The 10,000-nt window shown below is 39.4% G+C and overlaps 2 protein-coding genes across 3 annotated transcripts in view; both read right to left on the bottom strand.

Moving 5' to 3' along the window:
- The window catches only part of gart (phosphoribosylglycinamide formyltransferase), a 37,574-nt gene extending 30,380 nt beyond the window's left edge, over positions 1-7,194 (bottom strand). Inside the window, exons 1-4 of the mRNA XM_058380291.1 lie at positions 7,040-7,194; positions 956-1,109; positions 455-550; positions 190-364 (exon numbers count right to left, since the gene is read on the bottom strand). Coding sequence (XP_058236274.1) covers positions 190-364; positions 455-550; positions 956-1,100 — 416 coding nt within the window. The 5' untranslated portion in view covers positions 1,101-1,109; positions 7,040-7,194. The remainder of the gene's footprint in view (positions 1-189; positions 365-454; positions 551-955; positions 1,110-7,039) is intronic.
- A 1,135-nt stretch (positions 7,195-8,329) lies between these two features.
- The window catches only part of LOC131346719 (uncharacterized), a 16,260-nt gene continuing 14,589 nt past the window's right edge, over positions 8,330-10,000 (bottom strand). For both annotated transcript variants that reach the window (XM_058380293.1, XM_058380292.1), the window contains one exon: positions 8,330-8,908. In XM_058380293.1, coding sequence (XP_058236276.1) covers positions 8,742-8,908 — 167 coding nt within the window. In that variant the 3' untranslated portion in view covers positions 8,330-8,741. The remainder of the gene's footprint in view (positions 8,909-10,000) is intronic.

Below are 10,000 nucleotides of genomic sequence, written 5' to 3'. Positions count from 1 at the left end.
AGACAGAGAAAGACACACACAGAGAAAGACACACACACAAACACACACACACAGACAGACAGACAGACAGAGAAAGACACACACACACAGACAGAGAAAGACACACACAGACACACACACACACACACACACACAGACAGACAGAGAAAGAAAGACACACACACATACACACACTCCCTTTATACACACTCTCGGATGTAGCTGCAGGCCTCCTGGGGGTCAGTGAAGGTGCTCCAGCGGGCAGTGGGGATGTTGTGACGGTCCATGAAACTTTTAGAGAAACTTTTGCTAGCTTCCAGCTGTGCAGCTTTAGCAGACGGACCGAAACACATGATACCTGCTGCAGCCAAATCATCTACCATACCTGCACCATGAAGAGATTTCACACTTACAACAGCATTTTTAACTTCTACTCATTGCATAGTGATTATACAGAACACAGACAAGCTCTTACCTGCAGCCAAGGGAACCTCTGGACCAACCACCACCAGGCCCACATTATGATCTTTGCAATATTGTGCCAGGATGCTGTGATTACTCACACTCACAGCTGGAGAGAGTCAAACAAGACATTAGTGTAGATAAAGTGTAGTATTTTCTCTTGAGATCTGGGAGGCATGAAAACACGCACACACAGGCAGACAGACAGAGATACACACACCCACACACAGGCAGACAGACAGAGATACACACACCCACACACAGGCAGACAGACAGAGATACACACACCCACACACAGGCAGACAGACAGAGATACACACACCCACACACAGGCAGACAGACAGAGATACATACACAGACACAGGCACACACACAGACAGAGATACACACCCACACACACAGGCAGACAGACAGAGATATACACACAGACAGATAGACAGAGACAGACAGGCAGAAAGGCAGAGACACACACACAGACAGACACACACACGCACAGATACACACACATACACACCAGAGTTGGAGATCTTTCCACAGCTGGCGGTTCCTGCATTCCCCGGGGCAACCAGGACTTGCTGGACAAGAGGTGACTGAGCCAGCTTCCACGCCAGTGCATGCTCGCGTCCACCACTCCCGATAATAAGTACCCGCTCAGCCATGTCTACTGTCTACAAAAAAACAAAACAATATCAAATCACTGGAAGCCCAAATTCCTCCAGATCAGATGAGTGTTCAGAGTAATGCTCCATTCACACACAGTGATCATCTCATATGATATACACTGGTGAAATGTACATAGAAACATTTTATATCCAAATCTCACAGATTTGGAATGTTAGTTGTGCCACCCACTCATAAATGTTATTACCATGGCAAGCAGTAGTAGCCACACCCACTGGCGACTGCGGACTGACAGCGACTGGGGACTTGCAGTGATAAATTTGCTGTATGAGTGAATGCAGCTTTATAGAAGTATAGAAACAGAGAATATAAAGTTACTATTTTATCCCTGAGCAGCATGAGGCACGTAAATACACTGATCGTGATCACAATCAAATACTGCTAAAGGTCACAAAATGCCAGTGAGCGCATGGACTAATGATGCATTTCTGCTATCTGGCGAATGACGAGACCACAGAAATCCCGGACTTTACATTCAGAAACAGCAGATGTCCATATCCTCATATTTCCCCATGTGGATTCATCATAAAAGGAATATTTCAATCAAATCAAATCAAATCAATCATTCTGCAAAGGCTTTTCTATAGAGTGAAACACAAAACACAGTTCAGTCCTGTTTTTACAAAAACACTGGTGTTACAGGACACCGCAGGATGGACATCGACTTTCAATATAAATAAATTATTTTATCGCCGGAAGTCTAATTATTCAACACGCTGTTAGCTTTCAGTGGGAGATGTTTTTTCCCCTCTGTTGGATAAACTTACATTGCATTTTATTAGCTAAAGATAACACCTTCCAATTTTAGATTCTTCTGAATAAGCACTTGGGACATCTCAGAGAGAAGGAACGAGTTTGAGATCAACATTTACTGTAAAGATTTGTGTGAGGAAAAAACTAACAGTCTTTGGTTTTTGGAACATTTCTATAAATATACTGCCTCTAGTATGATAAGGAAAAATAGAAATACTAAAAAGAAAAACTACAAATTGAGCGACATGACCTGGAAATTCATTACTGACCACGGACACAACAAAACAGGAGATAGAAAAAAAAAAAGATATTGAAAAAGATATTCCATTTGGTGGCCTCAGGGCAATGAATGAGCACAATAAGATTTAAGACTTGGCGGTTTGGATACATTTCTTTTTCTCTATACTATATGGTCAAAACTATGCGGACACCTGACCACTAAACCCATATGTGGGCTTTCACCAAACTGTTGCCAAAAGCTTGTAATCCACGGTTGTCTTTGTAAGCATCAAGAATTCCTTTCACTGGAACTGAAATTCATAGACAAACACATTCCTGCAGGACAATGCCCGGGTGCACCAAGCGAGCGTCATAAACACATGGTTTACTGAGGCTGGTGTGGAGGAAATGCACAGATCTCTGACCACAATCCCATTGAATCCCATTTGGGGTGCACTGGAACTCCGACTGTGCAACAATCCATCTCAGGGGAGACAGGAAACGGACACAAATCATGACAAATCCCATATTCCAATTTAAACCAGGAGTAAGATGATGGCTTTTACAACCGACTGAGTTGACATGAGAAAGAAACCTTGAGAGGAACCGGACTCAAAGGGAACTCATCCTCACCTGAGATAGTAAGATCATAAATTATTATTACAGCTATTTTAGCTGGATATTATAATCAAACACGAAAGTGTCTTAGAAGGATAATCAGTAAGAGTAAGCTGTGAATAAGAGCCGTGGAAAAGCACAACACTAACAACTGTAGACTAGAAGACAATACTCTAAATGTCCAAAGAATGTAAGGTTTAAACATATAATTAATAGACTTGAGGTATAAACCCTACCACTAGTCCTCTGGAAACACTGGAGGAAGAGTTTGAGAGAAATGTCAGAACCACAAATCACACCATGATGACAATCCTCACCTACATCACGAGATTAGAAATGATGTCAACAAGAAGTGTGTGTAAGCTGTACACTCAGTAATTACTTATATACGTGACCACATCCTCACCTCCACAATAAAGTAAAAACCCACAAATCAATGAAACTTTACTCTCAATCAAATGCTCCATGAACCTTTCTGGTGTTTCTGTATTTGTGACTACATTTATTGTTTGTTTGTGTGTGTGTCTTGACCCATAACCACCACTTGATAAGTGGGTCAAGTTCTAGTAAATCTGTTTGAGTCATGCATGTAGTCGCCCTGAAAAATACATTTCTGGTTAATTTGGTAACAATGAAGACACATTTGTTCAGAGGTTTTCAAACCCTGGGTTTGGACCCTCAGGTGGGTCACAATACTTAAAATTTGTCGCCAATATGCTTTAAGGAAAATGTTCCAAAATTAATTTATGCAATTTTATTATTATTAAATAATAACAACAACAACAACTTTGAATAGAAACACACTTAAAACACCACTGTGATGATGCACAGGCTTCAGTAGAGTTATATTAGTCGCCCATCTTTAATTTATTTTATGCTGATTATGAGCAGGAGGAAGTCAAAAAGCACCATTTTTTTATGAAAGTAAATTATTTTTGTTCTGAATTAGCCTCTCCACTGAGTATCTGATGCTAAGGAAAGCAAGCATTTCACTGCTGCTGCCTTTTACAACTACCTATATGTTCGAAACTGGATTCTCAGTTTTAACCAAAATGAAGACGAAACAACAAAATAAGCTGAATGGTCCTTCGGACATTCGTGTTGCCCTGTCGTCCTGCGAACTGGCTTGGGACCAGATAAGCAGGCCCACCCTTCTCATTAAAGTACGTTATTTATGCTCACACACACACACACACACACACACACACATTAAATGGAATACTTTAAAAAGGAAAAAAAAGGGTCACGCTTAAAAAAAAAAACAGTTTGAAAACCACTGCATTAGATCATGAAACAATTTCTTAAACATTTGCATCACTGATAGTTTCTCAAAACAGATCTACAGGTACATACACCAGAGCATGTTACCTAAAAAATGAGAAACACCAATTAAAAAACAAGCCATTAAAAGTAAGTACTGTGACAAGTATTGTGAAATGGGTCATGAAAGGGTCTTGGAGTCCTTTTCATATTAGTTTGGTCCCCTAAACAACTCCCTCCAAAGACACACACACACACACACAAATACAGCTCTATCCAATTAGACTTGCCCTACATGTAGGCAGTAAAATTAACTGAACGAAAAATTGACCTATGGGATACGGGTCTGATTCGGAGCCAGTGAACTTTCCAGCTTCATTAACAATCCAAATCTACATGCAGCACGACATAAATGTCACAGCAACAGAGATTTTACAATCATAAAGCACCTTTCATCTGAAACAGCAGTCCACAGAGCAGCAGGTTACAAAACAGTGCATTTCCACTCCTTCCAGTCTGTTTGTCAAGTCTGATTCAGTGCTAAACTGATGCTTTTGCTCTGTTTGCTATTTGACTTAGCTTGGTTTCATAGAAAAGATTAGATAAGTAGAAAAAGAAAAAAAAAGCACTATGAGATGATACACTAGTCACAATATGAGACATTTTTCAATACAGACTTCACGAGACTATACAGAGACAAATAATATAAATAAAAGTCTTAATAGGTTTATTCTGCAAAGAAATCAGATATGCTGTTAGCGCTTTTAACAATGAACAGGTCAGACAGCAGCTTTACAGAAATATATACATTCAGGATATAACTTATAAATGTATTCTTAATGAGCAAGCCAGAGGTGATGGTGAAGAGAAAAAATTCAGATGAAATGAAGAAACCTTGAGAGGAACCATAGTTAAACCCTCATCCTCAATCCTCATCTGGAGGACACAGATGACACGGAGAGTTTATTGATTCAGATCAAGAAAACAATCAGACTATTTTATTTTGTATATTCTGGTTTACGACTTGTGACCTGCTACAGTTTTATTTACAGCCTAGAGTGTGACTGTGTATGTGTTTGACACATGTGCCATAACTCTTCGTTCTGAAGAGCTCAACTTTTTTGATTATTTCGAGGCAGTTAAATTCCCATTTGCAAACTTTGTGCTCTATATGCTCCTGCCTCTGCTGTTTAGCTTGTATGAAGAAGAATTAGCACTCATAATGAATATTAAATGTGATAATGATGCAAGTCAAAGAAGCACTGTTCTTCTCATGAGTATTTTGTATCGCAATATATGAGACAACGATATTCTGCCTCATGCCTATAAATAGCAAACATTTTATTTATCGCATGCTGTGATTATTTTGTTGTGTTGGTCCAAATATCCAGAATAAACAGCATGTTAGTAGATCTACATCATGTTGCATGTCGCAGATACCAAACATCACACCTGTAATCTAAAATACATAGCATGTTTATTTAGTTCATGTCCTGCTTCACATGGTGAGTCAACTCTCATCACAAACACACACCCGAATTCATCTGCTGCTAAGTGAACCACACAACACACTAGTAAACAACTTACTTCTTTTTTATAGATAGCTGGACAGTGATAACTGACCGAACGCAATCACAGGCATAGATGCTTTTGTCAAATTGTCACATTTGGGAAATATGCCACTGCTTTCGAAAGTATTAGAGGAGAAAATGTTTGTAGTATCAAATGCTGAAGCAGCGATCCTCTTACTAATGCTACGTTCATGCTACGTTCACACACACAGCAACTCAAAGCAAGATAGTGACCAGAGTCCATTCATTTTCAATGAGAGCTTGCAACTATCTGAGCCATAGTGATTAGATGTGGGCGTGTCCAGCAACAACTTAGAGAAAAGTTAAACTTATATAAATTTGGAGAGCATCTGTGCAGCGACTACCGATGGGAGTGAAGACAGTAGAGTGCACGTGATCCATAGCAAAGAGCACACACTGTTCCTCCTACACCATGACAGATATACACGTTTACTCAAACTTTATACCCGAACACCAAACCTCCCTCCTCCAGAATGTTTCATTTTAGTGACAAGAAAAATAGATGCGCCCATTGATGAATGTTATTACCATGGCAACCAGTAGTAGGACCACCTCCTGGTGACTTCATAATACAGTGACTGGAGAGTGTATGTGTGAATGCGTTACACTCCTGGACGGGGTCAATGATCTGAAGGCCCACGTCCGAAGAGCAAATCTGCACAGCTTCCGTCACGGAGAGCACAGGAAAGATGAGCAATTGCTAAAGGAGGTCACGAGGGAACAGATTTTCCAAAAGCAACCTGAACTGGAGAGACACCAAGAAACAACTTTCTCCACATCCACCTCCCAGTTCAACAGCCTTCCTGCACCTCAGTGAGGTCTATACACATGATCAGATCAGAGACACTGCCCAAATAACAACATCTGCCCACTTCCAGTGCTGGACTTGATGTAGATGCACCTGAAAAGTGCAGGTACAAGGTCGACCCCTGAGCTGCATTATTCAATAAAACTTCCGGGTATAAAAACCGATCTCAAACGAGACAGGCAGAGAGACAGTCACTGATTTGACCCATGACCTGACATGCACAGCTTCAGATAAACTACTGAAAGGGTTTGAGTTTTTGGTTGTGAAATCGTGCACGCGCCGTGTCTCTGATCAATGAGCAACAAGATAGCACAAAAAAGTTACTCAGCCAAGGCGCACGTGCCCTCTCTGTAATTCACCGCGTTTTGATTAGATCATGGGATTAAAGTTTTGGATACAGGATATGCATTTTACAGACAGCTAAAGAATTAGAGATGAAAGTATCTAAAACAATGCATAATAAATGCGTTTGCAGAAATAACATATTTTGCGAGAACCCAGCATCCGGGTTTGTTATTGGTGTTTAATAATTATGATCATCTCTCTTTAGCAGATATCAAAACATTACGCTTCTCAAAAGTGACCAGAAACTTTCATAAAAGTTACTAGGTATCAAGATACACACGCGAGAAGATTTTACAGCGCGAGAGATTGAAACACGACTCACCTTCTTATTATAGGTGATAATAAAAGTACAGAGTAATGTCTTGTGTCTTCAGGAGAAGCGGGAGACAGAGAGAGACACTGCAGGAGCAGGACACGTGTTTTCACACCCGAAAAGAAACTCCATCTCATAAGAGAAGGATTGGAGTAAAAGGTTTCCGCCTCCTGCTTCTGGATTGGTTCATAACTCAATCAATCCAGCAATCTACAGGTATAGAGTGTGAGCTTATCAGCCAATCAGAGATCAAGGGGCGGGACTCGTCAGAAATGGTGCAGTTTATCTACAACACTGAAACGTGTGGAGTGTAATGGGGGAAAAAGTCTAACACAGACATTATGATAAGAGTATGAGCCGGGTATAAGTTTAAAGGGAGCTCAGATAAAATTGTAAACATTTCTGAAAGTTTCGTCTTGCTTTATGCTTTTTTCACTTCCGGGATGATTTACTGTTCAGTCATGGGAAATGTAGTTCAATTAAACCATCAAGAACAGATTGAGGAAAGCAACCCAAGACAAACTGCAGAGAACCCATCTCTACTCTATCCTCATACTGTTCTTATTGCTTATTACTGTGAAAGGAAATTTGCCCGTTATATGAAATGGCCAACGTTTGGTAAAGTCATACACATGTGCTGTTCATTACTTATCATCGTCATAATCATCATCATCATCATCATCATCTGACAGACTCAAGATGCCTCATGTTTATTTTTCACGCAGAACATGAATCTGAACTGAAAGTGTAGAATGGTAACTATCACTGTGTGTTTATAATTAACTACTTTTGTATAACGTAAATAATGGAATCTACAAAAAAACTTTCTTTTATTTATTTATTATAGAGGCTGTTATATAGAGTGACTCAGTGATCACCCTCAAGCACATTTTGCTGCCCACTGATATTACATAAGCAGCGATTTGAAGAAATACAGTGACTAACTTCACATCTCCCATACTACAGTAAGTGGCAGCTCAGTGCTTAGACTACTGAGTTAGACTAAGTTTGCGAGTTCAAATCCCAGGACCACCAAGCTGCCACTGCTGGGCCCTTGAGAAAAACCCTTAATGTTCACTTGTATGAAGTAAATGTAATTCTCTCTGGATAAGGGTGTCTGTCAAATGCCATAAATGTCTCCAATGAAGCATGTATTAGCGCTCACACTCCTAGACAGATAGCTGTAGCTTAAATCTGGGAGAAGTAGCTATCTAAAGCAAATATCTCAGGACAAATATTTATTTTGACATACTTTCTTTCTTAAATTTCTTAAAACAACTGATCACAGTGTAAACAAAGGAAAATCACTACATTTTAATCAACCGCATTTCCACTCGTCTCTTTCAATGACAAATAAAAAGCTGAGAGACATGATATATTACTGACAGCTTAATGTTACAGTACAGATCCACATGCAAGCTGAACCTACACAACAACAACGCTTGCAAATTCCAACTACTTCCTGGACTGATTCTCTGTTTTCCAATTAGGGAACGGGATGTTTCCTGATTTGTCCAGGTGATCCTCCATTCAGATGTAGAGTTACGGTTACATACATAACCTTCTATTTTGAGCCATCATGAAAAGTCTGAAATACTGACAGCCATTGTTTGTCATTTTCAGTTAAAAATGAAATTTACAGTTTCTGACACCATATCGTAATGACAGTTGGTTAAAAATTCGACCAAACACAGCACAAGAGGTCCGGCGATCACAGCAGAGGCAGTTCGGGGGCACTGAGGAGCTCCTGACCAATAGGTGAATCCTTTAGGGCAAAAAGTGTAATTCCTGAGCTGTACGCTGCTGGGATTGTTATGTGCGTCGTTTTAGGAAGATCTTCCTCACAATCTTCTTCTTCAATCATTTTTCGAACTTGACCTAGAATAAATAAACGATATTAATACATGATTATAGTGTTTGCAGTTAAACATAATGGTAGTGTGTGACTAAAGCTTTAAAAAGATGATGGAACCAGGAGACAATGCAAAAAGAACAGCTACATTTTAAAGGGTTTGTAATAAATGCAGAAATATACAACCAGCTTAACTGATCACATCTGAGTTCCAGAATTATTGGCACACGCTAATACAATTTTAAATATATTATTTGTATTTTTCTATATATTTTCCTTTTAGCTAAACATAAGTGGTTTCTGTGTACTTTAACACAAGCCTTTTCTCAGGCACTGAATGTTCTGTGAAAAGATGCTGTGAAAATGCTTGGACTTCAGCTGTTGATACGATACACACTGACCAGTATGAATGGAATCTGGACACTGTCATGTGACCTACGATGTCAGATTAACTGAACCCCCCCTACACCCTGACTACACCTGGGTCACCTAAGCCTTCCTGTGGGTCATTACTGTCATATTGTCATGGTGCTCTGCTTTACTTGTGCCCAGCATAATGTGCCCAGTTCTGTCTTTTCTTGGACTTCTAGATCTTGCCTTGAATTCCAGAACAGTTCCCCATAACTGCTGCTTCTTGATGACATGTGCTGAGATTGAGACAAGTGTTTATTGTGAGCTGAAAGAGATCTTTTTTATAATCTTCCTCTGCTTTGTAGGTATCAATTAGCTCCATTTTCAGAACACCAGCATCATTTTATTTGTAACCTAGCTAATTAACTTTATTTATAAAATGTAGAAAAATGTTATTCGTTTTAAAGAGCTGACTGCACTGATTTGGGTTTCCTTTCACTTCCAAAATCAAGAAAACATTAGCTAGGGGTGCCCAAACTTTTGCATACAACTGTATATTATATAGTGTCACACCATGCAACAATCTATTTTCTAAAAAAAAAAAACTAATTTAGAATATGTTCTAAGTAAAATTATTTATTTATTTCTTTTAGATAGATAGGTATCTTTTGTTTGGGTGGAAAACTATAAAGAGGCTGCGCACTGTTGTATACACACTGTTACCATTATTTCTGCTCATTTTTATTAAGGTTGCCAATAATCCCAGA

The sequence above is a fragment of the Hemibagrus wyckioides genome, linkage group LG26 (assembly GCF_019097595.1).
Source record: "Hemibagrus wyckioides isolate EC202008001 linkage group LG26, SWU_Hwy_1.0, whole genome shotgun sequence".
Taxonomy (NCBI): domain Eukaryota; kingdom Metazoa; phylum Chordata; class Actinopteri; order Siluriformes; family Bagridae; genus Hemibagrus; species Hemibagrus wyckioides.
The sequence above is the reverse complement of the archived record's forward strand: the minus strand, read 5'-3'. Positions and strand labels throughout refer to the sequence as shown.